At 41.7% G+C, this 26,158-nt stretch overlaps 1 protein-coding gene across 3 annotated transcripts; it reads left to right on the top strand.

Annotated features, from left to right (window-relative positions):
* Window positions 1-6,690: 6,690 nt before the first annotated feature.
* On the top strand, window positions 6,691-26,114 carry ZRSR2 (zinc finger CCCH-type, RNA binding motif and serine/arginine rich 2). Of its 3 annotated transcripts, XM_075175710.1 has the most exons (11): window positions 6,691-6,786; window positions 8,762-8,841; window positions 8,986-9,085; window positions 9,371-9,479; window positions 9,808-9,894; window positions 12,084-12,122; window positions 13,896-14,011; window positions 16,917-17,130; window positions 20,035-20,090; window positions 20,248-20,357; window positions 20,998-26,114. In XM_075175710.1, exons 1-11 carry the CDS (start codon window positions 6,740-6,742, stop codon window positions 21,477-21,479), a joined length of 1,440 nt encoding a protein of 479 aa, XP_075031811.1. In that variant the 5' UTR covers window positions 6,691-6,739; the 3' UTR covers window positions 21,480-26,114. The 3 variants fall into 3 exon arrangements, with proteins under 3 accessions (XP_075031811.1, XP_075031830.1, XP_075031822.1); XM_075175729.1 differs by lacking the exon at window positions 9,808-9,894; XM_075175721.1 differs by lacking the exon at window positions 12,084-12,122.
* The last annotated feature ends 44 nt before the right edge of the window (window positions 26,115-26,158 follow it).

Below are 26,158 nucleotides of genomic sequence, written 5' to 3'. Positions count from 1 at the left end.
CAGGATTAAAGCATCAGCAGCACAAGTGAGCAACCAAGTAAAAGGTTTAATAATTAACCCCCGTTATTTTAGCTAAAACAGGCACTAGAAACAACTGTCTTCTGTTAGTTATTTACTACCTTTCTCTGTAGTAAATAAAAGGCCGTAACAAGTTTTTAATTTTCCTTCTTCCTTTTTAGAATAATACAAAACTCCACACAGTGCTCCAGGCCAACCTTTTTTCCCCCCAGAGGCGATGTCAGACAGGCACACAAGATGTCTGAGGGACATCGTGCCAGAGCAGCCGGTGACTGCGGTGGCGGGATGCCGTGCTGTTACCCACAGCAGGTCAATTTGAAGCTCAGCTGCCACCCGGCCTCCTTGGGAAACTGGCTGGCCCCACAGAGGGCCCTTGAGGATAAAGGAAGACTGGGCACCCTTTTCATCCCTCCAAAAGAAACGTGTGGCGAACGCAGAAGCCCCCGATCCACAAACCAGGGCTCCAGATTTGCCCCTCATTTGCCTTCGAACTCGCAGCACTTCTGAAGGGCCGGCCTGGTGGCCCCAGTGCCATGTCCCCCCATTCCCGCATCCTGGCTCAGGAGCCCGGCAGAGCAAACACCTCATTCCACACAAAACCCCCGACACCTGAGGCATTGCTTTGCACAAAAAGAACAGTTACAAAGGTGGAGAACTACTGTCTTGCTGTTGGAGAACCTGCTGTTACGGTAGCCACGGAGTAAGAAGAGGGGCAATAGAAGGACTTCATAGGAAGCACGCTGAATAAGGACATATTCTTGTTTTGTAGACATGACACGCTGTGTGTACATATACGCATGTATGTTAATTATGCAGTCTACACTATTAGCCAAACGTTTACCAAGACAAAGAAATAAATGCAGAGGAGAAAGAATTCAAACACTGAAATGCATCGCAAGTGCTTGAACAGTCTTCACAATCTGGGCAGCAAGACAGGATTGTTTTATTCCACTCTGCTGCCGTACTCCCCCTGTAGCCACTCTGATTAATGGTTAGTTCCTAAATCGAAGATCGCTTCAAAATTACTTTCTGGGTCCTTTAGCACTGAGAAGTGTGTCTTAAGGCTGCAAACCCAAAGACCTTCACAAGAATGACTACCAGTGAGAAAATTTCAGTGAACTGTGGGACTGAATTTATGGAAAACAATAACCATTGTTGTTAGAATACTTGGGACTTTCAGGTAACGGAGAATACTTGGACTTTCAGGTAACAGAGAACTTACTGTTTCACTAACTTAATCTTATTTTTAGAAGCCGCTGTCAAAGGACTTGATATCCCATCTTTAAAAGCCATTAAATCAAGCTGATTCCTGGGCATCTGTTTACCCTCGCTAGGCAACCAGCTGTGAGTACAAAACTATTGGATACATTATCTGCTTAGACGTTCAATCTATGCCTATGAAAACAAAAAAGTGATGTATTCATTTCTAATGACAGCTTAAATTAACATGCTGTATGTACACGCATCAAAAGGAGAGCACTAAAATCCGTATGGATGTATGAAAGACTATCAGTTTTCTGTAAATTTGTAATTTAAAAAAATCTTAAAAGAACATGAATGTTATCCGTTTCATGCTAAATTCATGTGCATTGCTTCAATAATGAGCCTTTTAACTTTGTTGTACCTTTGGGGAAAATATTGGAGAACATAGGACAAGCGTTGTTTCCCTGCTGCCAGAAGGCAAATGGAACCAAGCGTCGATACGCAGCATCACCACTTCTCCTCGCTGTAAACCACTGTAAATCAGTTCTTTCCCTCAGAATCACATGGAGCCAGTGTCAAAGTACATCGAAGGCACACGATGCCCAGCAGGAACAACCTCAGAGGATATGACTGGATTCCCTGATCAGGGCTGCTGACTTCCAGCCAGGATGGCTGATTTTCCCCGATTTGTCTTGCTGGCAAGAAAGCAAGACAAATTATTTTTTCCAGCAGAGAGGGGAGGAGGCCAGGAGAAGCAGCAGTGTAATAAACACACCAGCTCAGAGCTCACAGGGCGAGCATCGTGCAGTTGATATATATGTGCACAGCAACTTGGATGCATGCCAAGTGCATCCAGAGCTGACTGCCCGTGCACTTATCCGGCTGCATACACAGACAGCACTGCACATAAGCAACCAATTGCTACACATCTTTGAATCTTTTTCCAAAGCCAGCATGTTTTTTAAACAAGCCAGGTGGACAAGCAAGCCTAGACCAGCTGTTAGTAGAAAGCTAACTTTTCTTCAAATCAATGACATTTTTAAACACTGTCTTAAAAAGCACTTTTCAGGTTACAAATGGAGTATATCAGCAAATCTAAAAAGACAGACATTTTGACACTTCATATCTCTGTAATGAATCTACATGCATGGATAACTTTCTGCCCAATCTCTTTTCCCCCATTTTGGTGAGATATATAGCACTGTTCAAGCACGTCTGCATTTGTTTGTCACTGATTAATCAGTCAGGCATCAGTTTGCTTGAACAAATGACAACCTACATGCATATATGCATGGTATGTTTTTAATTCAGTACTTTGTGAGGCATCAGATTTTTAAGTAGTTCCTCTTTTGTAATAACTTGTTTTTCCTAACTACTGTTGATACTATAGGTCATAGCCATACAGAATCTCATACACAATCTGCATCCTAGAAATATCATTGAACTAGTGCAAAGAACTATTTCTCTTCTTGTACTAAATGAGTTTGTCTGCATGGTTGAAAGTAACAGTATTTCTATAATTTTTTTCAGTGCTTGTGACCTCCAGAAGTTCATGTATTATCTGCATGTATATACTTAACGGTATACCATAATGTGGACTTCCAAATAAATCAAGAGAGGACTGACATTTCAAGAAAGCATATGACTTGGTAAAACAAACAAACCCTTTCCATCTTCTCCATGTGATTAGCAATGTACTTTTCTGCTTCTTTCAATGTCTTTGAAATGGAAAATCCCAGGAAAGTAAAAAATTGATAGCTATCATATAAGTTAATGGCCAAACTTAACCTCAGTTTTGACAAATTAACAGTTTTAAACTCTGAGGAAGTTAATCTTTAAATAGTTGTGTTCAGCTCTTATGAGGAAAGAGTCAATGTGCTACTGTCAGCATTAGTCACTCATGGAAATGTACCTGGAGAACTGCAGGTCTAATTGCACACGGCGCCTTGCAGTACCCCGGGTGCAATAGTAACGACGAATGCTGCACGTCTGCTGCAGGCTTCAGAAGTCAGTGAGATTAGGATCTAGGCGAATGTCAGTATCATCCAATAGACCAGGCTGGTTGATATAGGTCCAGCCTAACTCTCATTAAATGGGAGTTTTTCCAGTAGCTTTGGGGGGAAAAGGGCGTTGAACGAGGCCTATAACCACTGTCATCATTGTAGTGATGCAAAAGCAACTTACCTATTGCCACAGAATGTTTTATCAGTGTTCACAGAAGTAGACAGTATGTTAGAAATTGTTTACCCCTTGAGACAGCAGCGTAGCCATGAGGCAGCAGGTGGGGGAAGGATGCGCTCTCTAGAGTTCACATAGATTGCCTTGAAACGTGCACTTTGCCGTGGAAAGCACCGAGGATCGCCCACAATGGGGCTGGCACTGAGGACAAACAAACAGCAACTTCCAACGCAGAGGTGAAGGATGGTGCTGCTGCCGCCACTTCACTAGTAAGTTTATAGTACAATCTCCAGCCTTGAAGCGTCAATGGACACTGACCACTTCTTGTCACAAACTAACGCTTCCTGAATGTCTCCCAATCAACACGTATTTTCTGAGACAACCAAATCCATGCTAGTGATTTACTGCCATTTCCCACACATTCTCCTACATCCATTTTCTTCAGCCAGGAAAATAAAAGCTGTACAATTCCATGAGGAAAGGCACTGCTCACCTGCTGGAGCATATGGCAAAAATTATGATGAGGACAACTGTTAAATAATCTGCATGCCTATAAAATGTATCACAAGAGAGTGAACACTTCTTATCTGCTTATGTCAGTCCACACTGGTAGGAAATCGAGAAATGGAAACCAGAGGAACCACGTGGAAATGAAGTGCAAATGTGTGCTAAAGGGAGTACCTGTACTCTTGCTCAGAGCTGGTCTACTGCGCATACATAGTTCTGTGGATAGATCTTACAAGACATTGCAGAGATTTATAATGGAATGTGGTATGCAACTTCAAGTTGGATGCAAAAAGTTTCTTTGTTCTGTGCCGTTCTGTGAAGCGTAATCGGCGCTCCTGATATTGACCTTCGCATGATGGGGTTCACGTAGTACCATACCATACAGGTATATTTTTATTTAGGAGACATGGAAGAGTGAGCTTCACAAACTTCTTGAAAGTTTCCACAAAAATAAACTATGTTTGAGAAGGCCTGTGGGCTGTACAACGTTAGCCCTCAGTATAAGGGCTAACAACTACTGACCAGAATGCTACGTTACTTTGGATATGTGAATGGCTCTTGCCTCTTGCCTGAAATGGCCATATTTCTTTCTTTCTGACACGGTATCAATTAAATTGTATGGAATTCTACACCTGTACTTGAATATCAAGCTGCTGTTATGTGTATAAATTAATGAGAATAAATAAAGTGGAGAAAAACGCAGTTATTGTATTCCTGTTTCAAAGAGGCACGATAGCTTTTTCCAGAATCATTGAGTATCTGTAATAGCTGATTTTGTGTTTTCTTATAAAAAGATCCTCTTTTTCACTACTCAAATATATAAGCTTAAGATGGTTCTTTCCCCAAGTATATTGGGAAAATGCCATAATGAAATGTAGCATTCTAATGAAAGAAATGATTGAATTTCTCAATTTTGACTTACAAATAGTTTGAAGGAAGATTGTTTTTACAGCACTTACTCTGTTAAAAGGAGGATGAAAAGTTATAGTTGTAATTCCTTAATGAAGGAAGATTTATGAAACACATTTGGTTGTGTTTTTTAAAACTTTCATGGGTGTCAATGGTTCATCAGTTGTAAAATGCACAATACTGCCATCTTCTGTACCTAAGACGCAGCAAATTATGTGTTATTTTACATGTATGTTCTGCACTAGCAAACAGTAATAGTGATGTCAACTCCCTCGTTTTAAAAGACAATCTAGAATCTGAAACGTGGTGAAGTAATAGCAGAGAGGTCATGGTCTGAATATTCATTGGTCAAATAGCAAATGGAACTGCTGATCATACCAGTCACATGCTTGCTTTGAATAACTTCACTGAGCTTCAGAATAAATAAGAGGATACTCATTATGCTGTTAATGAACACCACAGTCAATTAGTCTGATTTTGACAAAGCATGCTCTGGTTTGCTTCACTGCCAGCAGCTCAGACGATTTATACAATATACTACCTCTAGAATATACGAAGCAAGCTCCTACACTGCGGTTTATGACAGTAATTTAGATCTTAATAAACAATGTAAATTATTAATGGCTATACAAAACATGCCCAAATAAAACCTACAAATTCATTGCCTCTGAAGGCTGCAATCTATAATGCATGCCACTGAGGAACCAATTACTGACAACTTGCATATTTCGACCCATCATATCCATGATGGTCCGTACATTGTAACTCATTTCCTGTCATGAAGCATGTTTATAATCAAGACAGGTAGTATGCCTCAGAGATGATGATAAGACTGTATCAGCAGTGTCAGTTAAATCCCCCAATATACCTGTCCTGTGTGCCCCTGCTACGCTGGAGCTGGGACTTCCCTCAACTCTTTTGAGAGGGTGTAGGCCAGGGCAGCCATCCATTACCTGTGTTCACAACAGCCAAGAGACAAACTAGAGCTTGCCTCGTGGCAGGCATAGTACACCTCAACTGATGCAACTTACACAGCACAAGCTGTCAGCAGCTAGTTACTACAGCTGGGGAGCATCCACATAGGACAGACACTGCAACCAGCAGGAAAAAAACAGGCTAGCTGTGACACTGCGCACCACATGCACAGCTTTAGTCAACAGGGCTGGGAAAATTATAAATATCACAATGAAAGATTCAGTGGACTGGATCTTTTCTGGTCTTTCTTAAAGAGAGTTTAGTAAATTTAAATTTAAAATGCTACTTGCCAGTGCATTCACTGAATCCTAAATGCTTTTGACAGGAGGAGTAATACAAACTCCACCTCATAACATGAGAATTGCTCTGATCTTGTTTTGTGAATTTTGCAAAGGTAGCTCTAGCAGCGTAAAAGCATGTTGAAAGCAGCTGTACATAGCCAGTTCTATGTAATCACCCAAAGTTGGTTTTCTTTCCCCCCGCATTCACCACCCAGCAGGTTAGAGCTGTAGCTTCAGATGGTCACTACAACCGGCTCAGGAGCGGCTGGAAAACCACGACCCCTGTGCCTCCCAGCACCCTCCTCCGCCACCAGGCCCGGGCTGCCGAGGGACGGCAGGTGCCCGTGCCCGTGCCCCTGCCCCCCCCTCCCCCCCGAAGGACTCAGCCCCGTAACCGTCCCGTTCCGGTCACTGCGCGGCCCACCCCGCTCCCGCACCGCTCCCCGTCTCCGGCGGCCGGGGCCGGGGCCGGGGCCGGGGCCGAGCCACGGGCGCCGCCGCCCTTCCCGCAGCGGCTCGAGACCCCGGCTCCCCAATGGCCGCCCAGTGCGTGCGTGCGCGCGCGCGCGCTCGCACCGCCCACCCGCTGCCGCTTCACGCGCGGCTGCCGGAAGGGATTTTGCGCCCTTCCGCCTTGGGGTCACGTGACATCCCCTTGGTAACGCAAGATGGCGGCGCCCATGTTGCTGCCCGAGTCCCCTCTGGGGAAGTTGAGGTGAGGCCGAGGCCGAGGCCGGTGCCGGGCCTCCCCGCCGCCTCCAGGGGGAAGGGGAAGGGCCCGGGGATCCCCGAGGAGGGTCATGGCCCAGCCCCGGCCGAGATCGCCGGACCGCGCGGCGGCCGAAGCTGAGGCCGCCTCGCGGCCGGGCCTGGGAGTGGCGCAGCTACGTGCGCCAGCGGCCATGGCCGACCGGCCGCCGTCGCGCGCGGGGGCGGGGGGGCAACCGGCGCCCGTGGAGGGCGGCGGTGGGGAGCGGGGCCTGGCACTGGGGGGCGGCGAGCGGGGCCGCGGGGGGCGCCCAGGGGGCGGGGCCGGAAGCGGGCGGGGGCGGGGGAGCGCAGCGGCGCGGGGCGCTCGGCGCTGCCGGGGCCGCCCGGCCCGGCTGCGGGGAGAGCCGGCGCTGCTGCGCCCCTGCCGAGCGCGCTCGGGCGGCCTCCGCTGCGGCCCGCTTCTCTGCGCTGCTGGCGGGGCGGGGGTCAACGCCTCACGCCCGGGGGAGGCGACGGCGGCGGCCGTGGGGCGGGGGGCTCGGCGAAGGCCGCGGGGTGGGGAGGCAGCCGGCGTGTGCGTGCCTGGGCATAGCCCCGCCCGGCCCCCTCCGCAGGCGATGGGTCACCGGTGCAGGCCTCCGAGTCTTTGCAAGCCCCTACGCTCCCCGCTTGCTGGAATGGCCTTGCTCGCCAGTGCCGTGTGGCTGGAGGGGGAGGCGAGCCCCAGCCCTGAAGCGGCTGGGGCGGCGCTGCTCCTTGCGCTTCAGCTGTTTGCCCACCTCCTCATGTGCCGCCGTGGCCTGGGAGTGAGGAGAATTGCTCTCTCTCTTCCTTCCTTGGGCTCCAAGAGCACCTAAGAAAGCCCGAGAACTGGGATGGAGGTATCCTCGCTTGTCAGCCCTAGGCACCTCCTGAGCAGATGAGATTCGTTCCAGGCAGGTGACATTACAGGCAGAGTCGCTAGGCTTACTGGATCAAAGGTAGAAGACTCAGATGTGGGCAGAGCATGTAGTCAGGCATTGGTCTTTGAGGGCAAGCGCTCTGCTGCCAGGATAACCACCACGGTGTTATTCATGGCATGCACAGGTGTGCAGATGGTGAGGTGGTGAGTAACCCTGAACGGAAAGGTTAGAGATGCGGGTGAGGTTTGGCTGTCTGAGTTACACCTATGGAATCTTTTAAAATTATATACTCCAAACCAGGAAGATTTTGATCTCCCATCAATATTTGGCATGGCAGAATGACAAGAGTTGAAGATCATCCCTCCCTCCTATTCTTCCATTACGAACTGGCTAGAAAGAAGAGAGCTAGAATGAAAAACGACAGAAAAGGGGTTGATATGAAAAGGCTTTCAGATACTTAGGGTGTTTTTAACCATATTGAAAGCATAGTGCTGTTTCTAGGTAGCCTTGCAGAGCTGTCAGACAAGCAAGGATGAGTCTGGCCAAGCTTCAGTAGCAGAAGAGTAGACCTGAGCATTATCTGTGGTGGTTGTTAAGAGTGCTTTTGTTATCTATACATTAAGACTGCTACCTGTAGAGAATATCAAGGGAGAAGGGAAGGGACTTAAAATTTCATACCCTGTAAAAAAGAGGAAGACTAGAAATGTGCTGAAAGGTGTGCCAAAATCATAGGGTAGGAGATCCCCAAATTTTTCTCCCTGATCTTATCTAGTCACCAAGTTTCAGGCACTAAGGGAGATTTCATGGAGTTGATGATAACATCAAGTACTGCAGAGCTCAAGAAGGATGAGACCCTCTGTGTTGTGTCCAAATGTGATCGTTGCTGCTGTCCACATGCAGCTGTAACAGCACAGATACAGATTTCATTGTCATGTCAGATCTCCCTGTTTCATACGAATAGCTGTTAATTTTGCGGTTTGTGGGGTTTTTTACTGCTGATGTAAATTGAGTGCATGTATGACAGTAAAAATACTTTGTTTAGCTGTTTTAACATAAATAATATTCTCTCATCTTCAGCCATCAAAAATACAGAGCTATTCTGAAGAAAGAAAAACGAAAAAAAAAGCGGCAGGCGCTTGCCAAACTAAGAGACTCAGGTAACTGTGAAGTGTTTTGTATTGTCAGTGGAACTAATAATGATTTTTTTTTCTTTTTGTTTTTTTAAAAGGATATAATTTTGTGTATCTTTGCTGACTGTAACATCCAGTTATTTAGATGCATTGTTTTCTGTTTTTTCTCAGAAGCTACTGAAAAAGATGAATCAGTGTCTGAGGAGGAAGAGGAGGAACTGGAAGAAGAGGAGGAAGAGGAAGAAGAAGAAAAAAAACTTGAGGCAGAGAGGTGAAAAATCTAGAAAACGGCATATAAGTAGTAGTTACATTTGTAGTCAATTCCACTTTGAAAAGTTTCAATGTATTCTGTAAAATAGAATCCTTTTTGTCTGTTTCAGGCTACGCAGTTTTTCTCTAAAACCTGAATAATTCCTATGGAATTTTCTCTTTTAAAAAAGATTAGATAAGCTGTAGTTATTGCTGAACTAATAAATTTGAATTGTATGCATGACAATTCCATCAGTTATGGGTAGTCATTAAATTTTGTCTAAGTGGTATGTGGTTTCCTTGGTAGACAAAAACTACATGAGCAGTGGTTGCTGAGAGAAGAAAAGGCCCAAGAAGAGTTCAAGCTTAAGAAAGAAAAAGAAGAGGCTGCAAGAAAACGTCAAGAAGAAGAAGAGGTGATGTATAAACTGAATGTTACAATTGTGTCTGGCGATATGGTAGACTTAGTGTAGTATCTTTTACTGTTCTCTAGTGGACCCAGTTTTCTTGATGTTGGTATGTTTGAAAGCGTAAGCTCTTCTTTCTTCCATTCTAGAAGAGCAAAACTGAAAAAAAAAAAAAAAAGACTCTTTAAAAGGGTTTTTGTCCAGAGGTTTAGTTGCTTATGACTGGATGAAAACTTAATGGTCAAGGAGTTGTAATACAACATGATAGTTTTGAATTTGACTGATTATAAAGCATTTGTTTCCTTAAATAACTTTAAAATATTTTTTTATCATAAAGAGGAAGATCAAAGAAGAATGGGAAGAGCAGCAAAGAAAAGAGAGAGAAGTGGCACAGCAGAAGCAACAGGAGAAGAGAGAGAGAGAGGTGATTCCTGGCAGTGGGAGGATAAACATGTTGCATATCCTCTTACATTATCAGATGCAACAGTCTGTGCATGTTGAAGAGGGATTAGGAAATGTATAAATGTGTTAGTTACTTCTTCTCTCCATTCTGTCTAAATTCCTGAAACTATTATTCACTGTTACAGAGGCTCTAGTGAATCCATATACCTAGAAGGGTAACTAGTTTTAACGCATCTGGCTGTTCATAGTATGTAATTTTTTACATCAGTTAAATACAAAGGCACGCTGTGAATGCAGGTTCTAATATGTGCACCATTTTGCATCACGCGTTAAAGATAATCCTTACTTAATGTCCCAGTTGAACACAGTCAGTGTTGAAGAAAATGCCCAATGAGGATATGGAATATGGAATTACATTGCTGCTGTTCCTTAACACAATTCTTAATCAAAAGATATATTACAGCTCTTCTTTACCTGACTCATCCAACAGGACGTATCTTTTTTTCAGAGCTCCTTGGGTAGAGAGAAAAATGATGCTGAAGATACTAGTCATTGATAACATTTCTGTTAATGATACATTCTTCCTAAGTTTTAGAAGTTGAATGACCTGGATGTAAGATATCCTGTACAGAAATCCAGCGTGAGGACTGGCCTATCGCCAGTAAAGGGTGATTGCAGCTTTCTAGGATGCAGTCATTTTAGCTTCTCCACAATCGCAAAAGATTCCAGTCATTTCACTGGGAGGTGTCTTGCTACTGTGTCTGGTAGCCAGCGCAGGAGAAGAGACGGGAGCAAACAGTATTGTCTCCTGCACGTAATAGTTGGTTGTGTCACTGATTGCGTAACGCTTGCATGAGGAATGAAAAAGAACAGCACTTGTTTTATTTCCTGTCTTTCTTCCTCTTGTGTTAAGTGTTCATTTCTCTCTTTGCAGAGTAGGGAGAGAAAATGATGGTCGTGTCCTTTATTTAAGGTTGAGATATAGTTCCAAGAGAGTTGAACCATGGTAACAGCGGGATTTTGTTCCTTCCCTCTCCTTGTGTCTGGGTTTGTCCAAATCCTCAGTGGGCTAATTTGGTTCCCTGAACTAGATGGAAGCCGCTTTCTTTTTTGTAGGTTGTTGGTTTGTTTCTGTTGTTTTTCCTGGGTTACTATTTTACTGGTTTAGTGAGCTAAACTGGCTCATAGAGGACATTGACAGGTACCCAGAGGGAAAGTGAGGACCCAGGTGGGGGTGGAGCCACCCATTTCAGCAGCAGAAAGTTGTTCAATTGATCTGGCCTGTCTCTTGAAACTGCAGTTTATTCAAATTCTGACTTACTGATTAAAAAAATTTTTTTCCTCCCTAAGATGAGAAAATACATTTTCTGGTTTGGTGTGTTTTGATTTTGGTTATTTATTTATTTATCTAATAGCGTGGATATCTGACATACTTCATGATTAGTACCAGATGCTGTCTGGGTCCTCATCCTGGATTGCATTTTTTTATTTTCATTTGGTCTTCCACTTTTTTAATTTAATTAATTCTCTTCCAAATTAGAACAATGCTAGCGTAGTTTCTTGTATTGGTTATGTTTAAATGTCTTTTTTCTTGGAACTTCCTAGAATAATTTGTTAGAACTGATTTCCAGCCAGTTTTGGAGAGTGACTTTTATTGTTTTGCTCAGCCCACTTAGAAGAAGGAAGGGAAAGAATATCCTCATTGTTTTCCTTTATTTGGAAGGCTAGATACAGTGAACTTATGATACTAAAGTTTCTTAACAGTTATATGTTTTGCTTTAACAGAGACTCACTAAGCAATGTGTTTTTCTGTGTATTACATAAAATGTTCTAAGTTAAAAAGGTTAGTGCAACTAAATGATTATGAATGTAACTGTAACCAGACTGACTACTAGAGCAGGAGATATATTTAAGTATTCAATAGTTCAATGATAGTTTTAAAAAAGAAAATGAAACTATTAAAGTTGTCTAGCATTTAGATTAGAAAATCATCTACATGAGGGTCTTTCTTATCTGATGTATCCTTTAACAGCTTTGTAGTACATGAATTGCTACAGAGCAAAAGTAAAACTTCGGTTCTTAAAGCAAACCCCATCAAACTTTTATTACGCATAATCATTGAGTATTGTAAATTAGGTTCTTAACTAAAGAAACCAGATGTTTTGCGTGTCCTCAGGGTTTTCACTAGTCCTGTGTTTGCACCATTTATAGGCAGCTGTGCAGAGGATGCTGGATCAAGCTGAAAGCCAGGTATGCTCAGAGACTTTTTGAAAAAGAACTGAAAAGTAATTTAATTGCCATCCGCTGTTTGCCTTCTAGCGTGTTGTCCATCTGCTCTCAAGAACCTAATGGCCTGAATAAATTTAATACGTAGTGGCTTGCATGAGCTGTAAACAATTATTTACTGGGTGGAACATAATTAGGCATATTTCTGGCTGGTTGGTGACAGTGCAGTTGTGTGTGCTCATTCCTGTTCATGAGATCTGAGTCAAAATCAATCTGGAAATACTGCTGTGTGCTGTTAAAAAACACTATGCTTGATGGTTTATTTGTGAATTAGAATTCTAAATAAATCTGTCAGTCCTTCTGGGTGGCAAGACAAACTTGTCTTTTTAAGCAGATGGCAGGCTCTAAATAAAAGGATTCAGCAGTAAAGGAGGGCACTGCTCCGGTGCCTGGAAGAACATGGATCTCAAGCTGGCAGTGTGTAGTAAAGAAAACTGCAGTCTTCATTTGAATCTCAGAGAGGGTGAATTCAATCTTTCCTATTGCCCTAAAGAATAATTTGGCTTTTTATGCCTGTCATACGGTTAAACTTGTGAAGATTCTTGCTCTGCTTAAACTACTGCATGAATCTGAAAATTAAGTTTTAACCTAATTAACCCATTGTATGTTGATTGCCATAGCTACACTGGAGTTGCATTTAGTTCTAAATTATGTTTAAACAGTTTTTTAGGTAGGGAATCAAACTTATTTCATAATATGGGTAGAAAAATGCTCTGAACTATTACCTGCCCAGAGCTCAAGTTGTATTAGCAGCCATTTCTGCAAGGGAATAGGCAGAAATGTGACTTCATTACAGCATCAGTTCAGGGTTCAGTTACTTACTGTTGACGCTGTTGAAGTGACAGTGCTGTTTTGTTGAAAGAAAATTATGACTGAGTGTCATGAACAGAACGGGTAGCAGGGTCAAATGCTGCTTGTAAATAAACAGAGTTTTCAGTTGATTTAATGTGAGAACTTAGGCTAGTCAGCTTTACAGGTCTTTTGGCTAACAAAATGAAAATTCCCTTTTTAAAATGTGTATTTTGTTTGTAGTCAGTCAATGCTTGCAACTTTGTAATTCCATTTTGAATTACAGACATCTTAATGGCCCAAGATGAGCAATATGGAGGCTTTTAATTCCACTGCTAACTATGAAATTTTTTTTTTTTTAATTCTGGCCTGTGGCAGGTTACTTTTATTTTAGCCTTTTCTAGCTGCATGAAAAGTGATAGTGATAACCTTACTTGAGCTTTGAGCTGTTGCAAAGACAAATAAGTAAATAGTCCTAGCTTTCTATCTGCCAGGTGTATAAAGTGCTGCTCAGTGGGTCCTGGAGTGAAGTAAGTAATAGGCTTAGCTGAATGGAAAGAATCTATCCCAATATTTGTAATTCTCGTAGATGATAAATGAAATCATCGTTTGAGGAGCAAATATTATTGCAACTCTTTTGGTTATAAAAGCTTTTCCTTTAGCAAAAGAAAACATCCAGTTCGGTGATTTTTTTGTTGTTGTTGTTAAAAAGAAATCATGAATATAGACTTGTTCTTAAAACTGAACAATTATCAAGAAAAGAGGTTTCCATCACCAGAGACCTAAGACAGTGGGCAGCTTTATAAAACAATGCTTAAAATAGGTTCAGCTTACCTTGTAGTAACATAATGCTCATAATTGCTCGTGGATTTAATTGATAGTTTTATTTTGACATTGCATTTCTTTATTCTTTTCTAACTTCTGTGTATTTTAATGTTTTTTGCACAGCTGGAGAATGGTGTGACCTGGCATAATCCAGAGCCCCCAGAGAATATAGGAACAGAGAAGGATAGAGCGAATTGCCCATTCTATATTAAAACAGGTTCCTGCCGATTTGGAGACAGGTAATCAATTGAATATTTACCAGCATAAAAGTGTTTTGGAGAGATGAAAGGGAAGCAACTTCATTAGGCCATACGCAAACTGAAGAAAAATTGCTATATAAATTACTTTCATGTATTTGGATGTGGTTCTGTTATTCGTGATGGAACTATACATTGAGGGCAAAAGAGTTGCCTGGCTGGAATTGAACTATTTATTGTTATGGCATATTACTGATGGTGCATTCTGGTTACATAGTCAAACTGACTTTTCCTTAGCTCTGACAGATGCACGGATACATTCAGACAGAATATATTTGATTTCTGCTATTAGTAGAGGCCTGATGTGTCAGATATTCTTTTATCTTGTCTAATTTACATTTGCTGCATCTTTTAAAAAATAAAATCAAATCTCAAATGGACTAAAGCAAGTTAAGGTACATCTGCACAGTTGAGAAAGCTGCTGTGTAGCTTCCAGAATTCTCCTGTTTGTATACTGTTTAAATGCGTGATACATTCATTCTTGTTTTTTTTTTTTTTTTTTATACTGTTATGGGTGCCCTATCTCAGAAAGGAAGTCTAGTAAAAGGCAGAAAGAGAGAAGGACAACAAGATGATCAGAGATGAGGAACAGCTTCTGTAGGAGGAGTGGCTAACTAGTCTAGACTCTACTTTCAAAGAGATGATGGAAGAGGGCTGTCGTAGATGAACGTTGAACTCATGAGTAGGATGGGAAGGATTATTTGCTTTTATTATGAAATAGTTTAATTAGGTCTCCCTGAGTGTTTACCAGCTTTAAAAAAAAAAAAAAGTACTTTCTCATGTGAAACAAATGGCGAAACTTGTTGCCAGAGGACATAGAGGAAACCAAAAGTATACATGGGTTCACGGAGTACAGGTTCATCGGTGACCATTAAAGATGATGACCCAAAAGCAGCACCTGGCTAGAAAATCCCTGGATTTTTCTGTGCGCTAAGGAGGAAAAATAGCTCAGTAGGGAAAGACTCTGATACTTATTACATGAATCTTCAGCATAAACTAGTAAGGCTGTTTTACTGATTTGTATCACTGAAACATGTGTGGTCCATCTATTGTAGTTTTCTTTATCCTAGAAGTAATTTGGTTTTGTGTGATGTATATTGTGGATAATTATGTGATAATTCAACTCTATGGAAGCTTCAAGTCCACATCTTTTTTCTATTCTGAAATATGTGTTGAATTCCTAAATAAAACTTTGGCCAGCTATTTCACTGCAGGCAGCATTTTTGCTTTTCAAATGTTTAGTTCTTTGTAATCTTTGCAGTATTTTTGTTTCAGTGGTATTTAATGGAGGTGACCTCCTTGGATTAATTATGGATTGATAAAAATCAGTTTTGCTTTGAACTATGAATACGCTTGGTAAATAAATATTGAGAAACATCATATCCTGCTCTTCTTCTCTCACGTGTAGTTGTTGATCTCAGCTACCTCTCCTTCATCTTCCTTCCTCCTCCTCACATACCTGCTTCCTTCATATTCTGGTCATTTTAACCTCTGGTGTTGACCATAAGTTGAAGGACTGAGATACAGCTAGGATAAGGACTGGAAGAATAGGTTGGAAGCTGAAATGGACCACAGTGGTGAAAAATTGAGAGCCAATGTTATCAATAAAATAATTGTTGAATCTTGTCAAAGCTCAGTATGTCTTGAAGAAGCTGAAACTGGCTGAGTTCACAGTTATTAATTTCCCCAATAATTCAAACCCTAGTATTTTGTAGTAATACTGGATTTTGGGTCATTCATTTTCCTTGGGGTTCCTTTTGTTTTGTCATGCACTATATTCATTTTGTGTACAGACCATATTGGTTGGATATAATATTTTTAGTTCTATCATTCAAATAGAACAGTGAACTGAGGCAGCTTCTAAAATATATATAAAAAAAAAATCAAATTAATTGTCTCCAGTTTTAGTTTTGGTTTTGGAGTTTTGTTTTTTGTTGTTTGTTTTTTGAAGTCTGAGGTGCCAACCGGAAAGTGAGAGTCAATTTCTGACTGACTGGATGCGGAAAGAAACTTCCTATCTGAAGTCTAGGTTGTAATTGCCCATTTTGAGACCTGACCTCCCTCCAGTTTGTCTGTGCTTTGCCAGTGCTAGATAAAGAGAGTAGACTAGTCTGACTATTTTTCTGATCATATCATGAAAAGGAGAAATGTGTTGGAGAGTGCATGACCCAGTTGCTCAGGGAAGTGTTTGAAAGTGAGATCATAAAGTACAGTGAAATAAACATGAAGGCTAACATCTATGTTCTTACTGAATCTAAAGGTTTGTGGGGAAGAACCGTACTTTAGCATATGAGGGAGGTAGCCTGAATATGATGGATGGTGAGGGAGGTCTAATACTTTTATGGCTGCCGAGAAGATGCAGATTAAGATAAGACTTACTTATAAGAAGCATTTTTTTAGAAGTGGAAAAATATCAATCTCTTACTCATCCAACTTCAGGTCTAAATGTGCTTTCCCCACTCCCCCGTATGATGAGAACAACTTCAGTTGTTCAATTTGCAAAAAGAAGAGCAGAGATTTGTTTTAAAATGTCTTAAAAGATTGTCAGTAGTCTTTCTGTAAAGCCCTTTAGAAATGGAGAACACATTTAACCCTAGTAGCCGAAAAGAAATTACTTTAGCTCTTACTATGTTACCTGAATCTATAGCTTTTGCAGACATGCTTTTTTCAGCAAGAATGTATTTATGCATGGCAGAAAGAATTAAGATTATATGCAAATTCACTTCCAAAAGATTTGTTTTAATAATTGAAATACGTTGATCTTGCACTAATGGATTTTCTTTTGTAAAAGCTGTTACTCAGAACAAGTGTTTGAAGTTTCAACAAGTGCATCTTCTGCTGAAAGTGCTGATCTTTTCACTTTTCTTTCTTCACTACAAATGTCCAGGTGTTCTCGCAAGCATAACTATCCAACATCTAGTAAGACACTACTCGTCCGAGGGATGTTCATTACTTTTGGCATGGAGCAGTGCCGGAGAGATGACTATGACACGGACGCGAGTCTCGAGTACAGTGACGAGGAGACCTACCAGCAGTTCCTGGAGTTCTACGAGGACGTGCTCCCTGAGTTTCAGAATGTGGGGAAGGTTGTTCAATTCAAGGTATGCATCTGAGTTTAATAGCTTGTTAAATATGTAACGTATACCACGTAAGTTGTGTTTTACTAGCCTTAAGAGGAATTCCGTCCAGCATGCCCTAGCTAAATCCCATGTACATTAGAGAACTATGCAGTGTCCTTACAGCAAACTTTGTATCTCTCATGTCACCTGTAAACTTGTCACTGCTGTTACAGAGCATTGTCTTACTCTGGATGAATCTTCTCTCCCATTCCCCTGAACTGTTATAAAAGCTTGTGCTTTTATATTGTGAGTTATTCATACTGCTCAACAGTCCACTTACCTCACAGTTCCTTCTTTACTTAGCCCGTGATAAGCCCCAGAGGGTCAACTAAGACTGTTAGACAATATAAATATATCTGGGCTATTGTATTTGTGCCTAAGGAATGAAGCAGTGGGGGTATGAAATGTATTTGGAGTATACACCCAAACAATGTCATTTTAGGACTGGTTGGATAAAATAAAATCAAATAACAATGAACTGAAAGGTAGTAGATATTTCAGTAGGAGTGTCTATTTCAGTAGAGTTTAACCCCAGCCAGCAACTAAGCCCCACCCAGCCGCTCGCTCACTCCCCCCCAGTGGGATGGGGGAGAGAATCGTAAGGGTAAAAGTGAGAGAACTCGTGGGCTGAGATAAAGACAGTTTAACAGGTAAAGCAAAAGCCACGCGCGCAAGCAAAGCAAAACAAGAAATTCATTCCCTACTTCCCATCGGCAGGCAGGTGTTCAGCCATCTCCAGGAAAGCAGGGCTCCATCACACGTAATGGTTACTTGGGAAGACAAAACGCCGTAACTCCAAACGTACCCCCCTTCCTTCTTCTTCCCCCAGCTTTATATGCTGAGCATGATGTTGTATGGTATGGAATATCGCTTTGGTCAGTTGGGGTCAGCTGTCCCAACTCCTTGTGCACCCCCAGCCTCCTCGCTGGTGGGGTGGGGTGAGGAGCAGCGAAGGTCTTGACTGTGTAAGCACTGCTCAGCAGTGACTAAAACATCCCTGTATTATCCACACTGTTTCCAGCACAAATCCAAAACATAGCCCCATATTAGCTACTGTGAAGAAAATTAACTCTACTCCAGCCAAAACCAGCACAATTATAAAAAGGTAAGTTACATAAATGGTGTTGAGATCTGTCATCCATCCTTAGTTTTTGCGTTTCGTTTGCTGAATGTTCTTTCCTGAATTTTTCCCATTTATATTATGATTTCTTATGGGGGAAAAAGAGGGACCTGTAAATGGAGACCTCAGAGATGAACGATGTGTCTTAACAGTCCCATGTTGCCCCAAAATGTGCAGCTTGGATGATGAAATCTCCTTGTCACAGAACCTCCTGCAGCATCCCTTTCTGTTTGCCATTCCTGAGTGTTTTCCTGCAGTCACCAGGAGGCACGCAGTGCCTTTTCTCCTTTTGTTTCCATCTACTGACAGCTGCCTCAGAACTGAGATTGTATAAGCATTTCAAGCAAGAAGAAAGCAGAAAAAGTGACTTTTCAATAGTTGTATAATGAGCCTTATAGGTAAGAAACCTTCACTTGCTTGGAGGAGTATCCCCTCCATATTTTGACTCATGGGATATTAGCAAGCTGTGCTCTATCCTAGAAGACAGGATGTAGATTCCCAATGGAGCGTGGGTTGAAATGCTGTCTTACCATCAAACTCAGATCCTCGACTTTGTATCGTTGTTGTATGCAGCTGTGCTAAGTTGCACATACTTGGGTCTCTATGCCTAATAATGGGATAAGAGCTTTTAGTGTGGCATTTCTGAGCTTCTGAAGTAATTGTGCAACTGTAATATGATTCTCATGGGCATTTTCATTATATTAGAGATGCTTAGAATTTACGTGTTGGCTGCAGGGATCTTAGCTGTGATTGAGTTGAGTCTCTACTACCACTTAGAATCAGATTATACACACCCCTTTCCAGTGGTATAGCCCAAGGTTTTAGTCTTGCTCTTCCTTCTGGGAAGCTACTCCAGAATCTGGCAGATCCGTACAAAAGACACCTCTTTTCCCACCCAAAAGTGTCCATGGCAAAATCATTCTTGCTTGTTCTTGTGTTGACGTTGTTTATCTCACATAGTTTGACTGCTTATTCTGTAATATTTAATTATACAACTGCTCATTGTTGTGTCTGAAGCCCCTGCCTAACCCAGTGCACAGAGAGGTATTCTCTGAGGGTCAGTCAGGGTTCAGTGATGAAAGGAGCCACCTGCCTCATTTGGTGCGGGTATCGGAAGAGGCCTGGGGACAAAAGAGGCTGGGCTCACAGTTCTGCCCTGGAGAATTAGGTTCTAGCCTGCTTGGGCCTGCCTGTTTCAGAATCCTTTGTAACTAGCAACAAGCTTTTGGCAAGTTAAATTGTGTATTTTTGAGAACTTTAGATGTACTTTGAATGCTAAATTATTATGAAAAAAGGTGTTTCAGAACGGTACAGTGAAAGCTAGTGACTTCAGCTTTTCTAACTCATCTCACAGGGATGCTGTGAAACAAAATTGCTCTAAAGATTCTCTTACCACAATGAATCCCACATTTCCACATGAGGATACTACTAATTGTTTTCAGAGCAAGATTTGGCTGTTGCACAGTAGGGTTGGCTGAGACAAATGTGAGACAATTGAGTACAAGCTGTCTTGTGGACTAAATGAAGCAGAGGTCCCAGTGTTAATCAAAGCATAATGCTGGAAACAGTCAAACATAAGCCAGAAGGGCTTTCTTTTTTTCCTTCAAAACCTTTTATTTGGCTAAAACTAAGTGTTCAGAAGAAAATCATATGTAAGTTCATATTGATGAGCTGTCAAAATTGGAACGGCTGCCATCTCAACATGCGTGAGCTGCTGTATAGCATAAACCTTCCGTTGCACTAATTTAATGTTTCCATCCCCTTAGGTCAGTTGCAACTATGAGCCTCACCTGCGAGGAAATGTGTATGTCCAGTATCAGTCGTAAGTACTCGCAATCTTACTAAGTTTTAGAACTGTGAACACTATTTGTATAATCCAAGCGATTCATGCTGATACTGTAATGGGAGCTTAAAATGGGTAATAACATCTTAAATGATTGAATGATGATAATGCTATGTGTGATTTTTACTTTTTAAAGGGAGAAGGACTGTCAGGCAGCTCTTGCTCTATTCAGTGGACGATGGTATGCAGGCCGACAGCTTCATTGTGAATTTTGTCCTGTGACAAGGTGGAAAACTGCTATATGTGGTGAGTCACATAAACACTTGGAAAAGAGTATGTGTTTTACTGAAAGAGTACTTATGGAAGTAAAAAAGAGGGAATTAGCCTGCAGCTTTCAGATCTGCCTAATGTTGCAGTTCCTTCTGTTTGGAAGACAACTATGCTAACTTGCTTGTATAGATCTAGGAAAGAAAGGGAATATTCATACCATGTCACCTAAGTGTCTGAATCATTCTAGTGGATTTAGCTTGGACTGGAAAAGAAAGTTTGGATCCTAGCTTTGGAAATAATCATTTTAAGGTGGAACTACAGGAAGTAGTAATTTATCTCTTTAAAAAGCAACAGCAGTTTCTGAACCATCAGCAGGTCTTAGCAGCAGCTATCACATTTGACTTATCTATATTTACATTCTTAGATTAAGGTAGTAAAATTATTTATGAAAATCGTTTTAAGCTAAAACCTTCATAGCTGTTAAAAAGTTAATTCCAAGAAAAGTACATATTGAAAAATAGTCTTGCGTGAATTAAATTGATAGGTGGTCAGGTGCATGTTTTTCTGTTTGAAGAGGCAAAATTCAGTTTAAGAAGTTTCTTTCCAGTAGGTACAGAATGAAGAAAGAGGTTTAACAGGTCTGGTTCATAAAAAAGCAAACCCTAATCTGTTGCAGGCTTATTTGAAAGGCAGAAGTGTCCAAGAGGGAAACACTGCAACTTTCTTCATGTATTCAAAAATCCAAACAATGAGTTTTGGGAGGCCAATAGAGACATACGTATTTCTCCTGAACGGACTAATCAGTTGTCTAAAAACTCTGAAAGGAGAAACAGAACCAGCCATCGTGATGACTATTACAGCCGGTCAAGGAGAAGGGGCAGCCCAAGCCCAGATCATTCTTACCGGAGAAATGGAGAATCTGAGAGAAAAAAGAATCGCCGCAAAAACAAGAGAAGGCGCCGCTCTGGCAGGTCAAGAAGTCGAGAAAGGAGGAGGTCTCACAGCAGGGGGAGAAAGAGGAGAGGCCGCAGTCGCAGCAGAAGTCATAGTCGAACACGCAGTAGGAGCAGAAGTCGGAGTTCCTCTCGATCCAGGAGCAGGGGTAAAAAGAGATCGAGCAGCAGAGGAAAAAACAGTGAAACTCCCAAAACAAAGTGAGAATTACTTTTAGAAGTTGCTAATTGATCAAACATAGAGCTGACAAATCTTTCAAATAGGGCACCAGATATATTTGAGTTTCAAATAAAGTGTTCTTGCACATTAAAATGTTTCTTCCTAATAAAGGAACCTAGTTTATTGTGTGCTAAGCTTCAGAAAATTAAAAAGTTTAAGTCCTATATAAGGTGTGAATGTCAAGTACTCTAGCTACTCTGTCCCTCTGAACTGCTGCAACATCTGGATGCATACTGAGTACAAATAGAAAGAGAAGTAAAGCTTATTTGGTATATGCTTATTTCTGTGTTATGTGTGTGTTAAGTGTTTACTGTCCCTGTAAGGAGTTAGTACGGAACAGCCAGTGTGCTGTAAATTCACACCACAGCATACTGCAAATTGAAGTCTGTGTAGAAGACTCCCATTTATATTTTCTGTCTGCTTATGGGAAATCTCTTTCTAGACAAAGTAAATATAATCATGTTATGAGTTGGAGAAAAGGGATCTAAAAGACATCGCTGTTTGATTGTATAATACTTGCCCAGTAGGAGCTTTGTGGTCGTAAGTGTTGGATTTTTCTCTCTCCCCTGACTGAGCTGCTGAGCTAATTGCCTGTAGGGATTGCAGTAGACTAAAACCAAGTAGGAAGTGCACAAAAAAACAATCAATTTATTCAGTACCTTAATCCTCAAGTAAGAGTGGAGACCACGCACTTGTAATCCGCGAGTGAGGATAGAAAATACTTTGCATACCTCTTGGTTGCATAGCATTCGTAGTTGAAAACAACCTGCCTAACCTGTGATGGAGTGGTCGAAAAGTGTACATCTGGTAACTGAAGATGCATATATGTAGTTGTGAAGGCTCGAAATGGTTGCAGAGTGGCTAAAGAAACTGAAGGTTTTATATCCGAAACAGTACTTTAGGTTTTTTGGAGACGAGGACTTGACTTAAAGCCTTTTTAGGCTTATTTTACAAACAGTTTAAGGCACCGTACTGCCGAGCTTCCCTACAGTCAAGGTGGAGAGTAGGGTACATAAAAACAAACTTCTCAGGACAAAACCTTTTTGAAATGACAGCTAAATTAGCAAAGCACCTGCAATTAGATGAATCCTTACAAATATTTCTTCACTTTTAAATGAAAGGTTTGTGCTGTTAGATGGACTGTACTTCACGCTGCTTAATTTCAGGTATTTAACTTAGGCACTTAGGCGTCCTTAGACGCTTGTAGAGAGCAGTGTGTGGCACTGAAGGTGCAGGTGCCCTGAACGGTCTGCAGAGATACCTCCCTCTTCAGCCTCTCCAAAGAACCTGGGCTCCTGCCGTTAGAGTACAGTTCAGACCACCTAAGTTAGAAGCCTAAAGACAACATGAAGTGCTCCCAAATAGATACTCGTTACGACTCCAACAATACAACGTAAGTCCCGTAGAAGATCTGGATATCCAAACTTCACGATAGCATTCCTCACAGCAAGAACGTTTTTCCCCCAGGACAGTTAAGAGTGAATAAACATTGCTCCTGGATATAATATATATATTTTTGCTTTTCTAAATGCATACTGCACCTAGCATGCTGATTATACATTTTCCTTCTTTCATGTGTAACTGTTGTCCAATATGGAGTAATACAACAAAAGTGCTATATATTGATGTTCAGTTCAAACCCGACTTTCACTATATATTGTCATAACTGTAGGCAAAATTGTAGCTTAGTTAATTTGATTAAATGTTTTAGTTGTTATTAACAGATGTAGGAATTGTAATTTAATAGCATAGCTTTTGAAATAATAACTTTGTTTGAAAGGCGTTATTTCCAAGGATAGACAGCACTAAGTTTTAAATTATGTTTGAGAAACTTGTGACCACCGGTTTCTCATAATGTGTCTTTTTCCGACTAGACCTTACAGGCAGATTTTCCGCTAGGTTTCTATTTTTTCATAGACGCTCACTTGTCTAGTTGGGTCACTTGTGCAGAATATGGCAGACTGGTTCAGTTCCCTGGACCAGAACTGAACTGGCACTTCCTACTCGCCGAGACGCCCCAGCAGCAGGCCAACGACCTCTTCCTTTCTCTGGTGCTGCCTTGCGTCCCGTGGCTCACGCAGGTCGGCTAGCCTGCTGGCTAAGGGGTGGCATTGCTGACGTATGCCAGCTGTAGGACGTTGTACATCCTGTGTCATATGGCAGGCTATCGCTGAGCATTACCTGAGTGAAATCAATGGCCGAGCTCAAACAGAAGTGGTGGAATGGGCGGTCGGGTGAAATAAATAAGCAAAGCAGGCCTCTGTAGGATTAGCAACCAAGTGCCAACTAAGATCCACGTGAGAATTCCACAGGTAATTAGGCTCCTTGTCCCCACAGTTTTGTAATGAGATCTGGGAAGCTGAGCTGCTGTATTTTTTTTAAAAAAAAAGTTCTTAAAAAAAAAAAAAAGACTTGCTCAGAGATGCATGTAAAAATTTAAATACACTTTATTTCTGCTACTATAATGGCCGAAGCTTCAGCTTTTTTCCTTGAGGTCTGGACACAAACTTACTGGCTGTACCTGTGCAGTGTAGGACTGGTAGCTGTAATTATCATTCACTTTCACATGCAGTCTGTTTATTACACAGAAATTGAGTGCTGTAGATCTGACATTTAGTTTGCATTTGTTAGCATGAAACCTGGAATTCAACCAGTTTTCTGACTTCAGAGTTCATATATTTTGGTACTGTTTCCCTACTTCATTATCTTAAGTAGTGTTATATGCATGGTTTTGTGTTTCCTTATTAGCCGAGTGAGCTATTTATTCTGAAGAGACAAAGAGACTAGAAGTTCTTAAATGTTAAGCTTAATTCTTTTTTTTCCAAAGGGGAGAAGCCCCAGAAGAACACAGAAAGGATTTAAATTTGCAAGGAATAGCTTGTCTCGCTGCGTGTTATTCTGCGTATTCCACATAAAAGGACCTTATAAGGTGAATTAATATTGGCCAAGTTTTGGTTTGGTTTGGTTTGGTTTTAATGACTGCTTAAAAGCAGTGGCTTTCAAAATTCTTTTTTTCCGTTGTGAATTCTGCAAGGATCACTGAGGTTCTTTAGAGCAATTATGAAAACAGGCAGGTGGGGCGGCAGCGGGGCCCCCAACAAGGCCTGCCAGGCAGCTCATGTCAGAGTCACAGTCGGGCTGGGGAGCAGGCGCCGCGCCTGCCCTTCTCCTGCGGGAGGAGGAACGCAGCTGAGCTGGGCAGTGAGATCGCATTTTTCCAGTGGCAGAAGGGGAGTAACAACGGCCTGCTGGGACCTCCTGTAAGCACAGGCAGCAGGTATCACTGCCCGGCAGCATGTAGGCAGCTGGGAACCAGGCTGGCCCCCTCGCAGCAGCGTGCCCTCGAGTTCTGGCTGGCGGCTGCTTCCATGCGATTGCCCTTTCTGCCTGTCCGGAGCGGGCAACCACCATCACGGGGGATGAGACGGGGTAGGGAGGCTTTCGTTTATTATGGAGGGGAACAAGCACAAGAGGCGAAAAGGCCTCTCCTCTCTGGCCCTTTCCTTGCTTATAGGGCAGGTGGTCTGAAATGCGTCGTAAGGAACTTCCCAGCTTTATGTCCTTTGATGACAGCCTGTCTTTCTCAGATTTGGTGTATCGGAAACTGCCCTGAAATTTACCAGTGACATTCCTGTGCGCTAAATAACATTTTTGTCAAAAGAAATGCAAGAGCCTGCTTAAAGATGCTATTGCTTCCTGTACTGGATCAGCACTTCTTACAAAACAGGAAAGTCTACGCTAGTTAATAACTTAAAAGCTTAATTTACTTTCTTACATCATCTAAAGAGTGCAGCAGATTTTGCTTTCAGGTTCATTGTAATTAAAAGAAACCCCTATTATTCCACATATCCTTCATTCAGCACTGATGTATCAGCTGAATTCAGTATCTATCTCTGATTAAAAAAAAAAACACTGGCAAGTTACACTGCAGTGAACTATGAGACCGATTACAAAGCAAGCCATACAAGCATAACCCATGGCATGCCGTAACTTAACAAAGGCAGCCACAGGGCGACCGTCGTCATGGCACAGCAGATGTTTCGGAAGGCCTCTTCAAGTTAAAGACTAAGATTCAGTGATGAAGTTGAAGACACTCAAGCCAACAATCACTTGCCTAAACAATCCAGAAATTCTAATTGATTCTTTAGACGCCCCCTGCCCCTTCCCCATAAGATAGGAAATTTAAGAAATGCCCTAAGATGGTAAGTTTTCCCCATGCTTTTGCTGATAACATCAACCAGTTCAGTTCTTTTAGAAAGCTGAAGAACAGGTTCATCTGAGAAATTTTTGGTTGAGACTAGGATTGTGAACGTTGCATTGACTTGCTCATAATTCCCCTTAAGGAACTGAGTATTGAGTTTGTATTATCCAGAACCCTCTCTCAATCAACGTGTGGTTTGTTTTAATTTTCAAATGAAGTGGCACTAACGCATCAATTTAACATCCTCTTTAACAAATTTCATGTGTAAGCCTTCCAAAAACTTGCTAATTTATTGCTTTCTGTACAATTTAAATGGATGTAAATAACTAATCTTGGACACAGTATACTCACACATTTTTTAATAAAGTGCTCAAGAACAGATTAAGCACTGTAATAAAATTTCCCTTTTTTTTAAGCTAGCACTGAGTAGCCTCTTCTTTCCTCTGCAAAAACCAGAACTAAT

The sequence above is a fragment of the Calonectris borealis genome, chromosome 1 (genome assembly GCF_964195595.1).
Source record: "Calonectris borealis chromosome 1, bCalBor7.hap1.2, whole genome shotgun sequence".
Lineage (NCBI taxonomy): Eukaryota > Metazoa > Chordata > Aves > Procellariiformes > Procellariidae > Calonectris > Calonectris borealis.
Note: the sequence above shows the minus strand (reverse complement) of the source record. Positions and strands in the feature narration are given on the sequence as shown.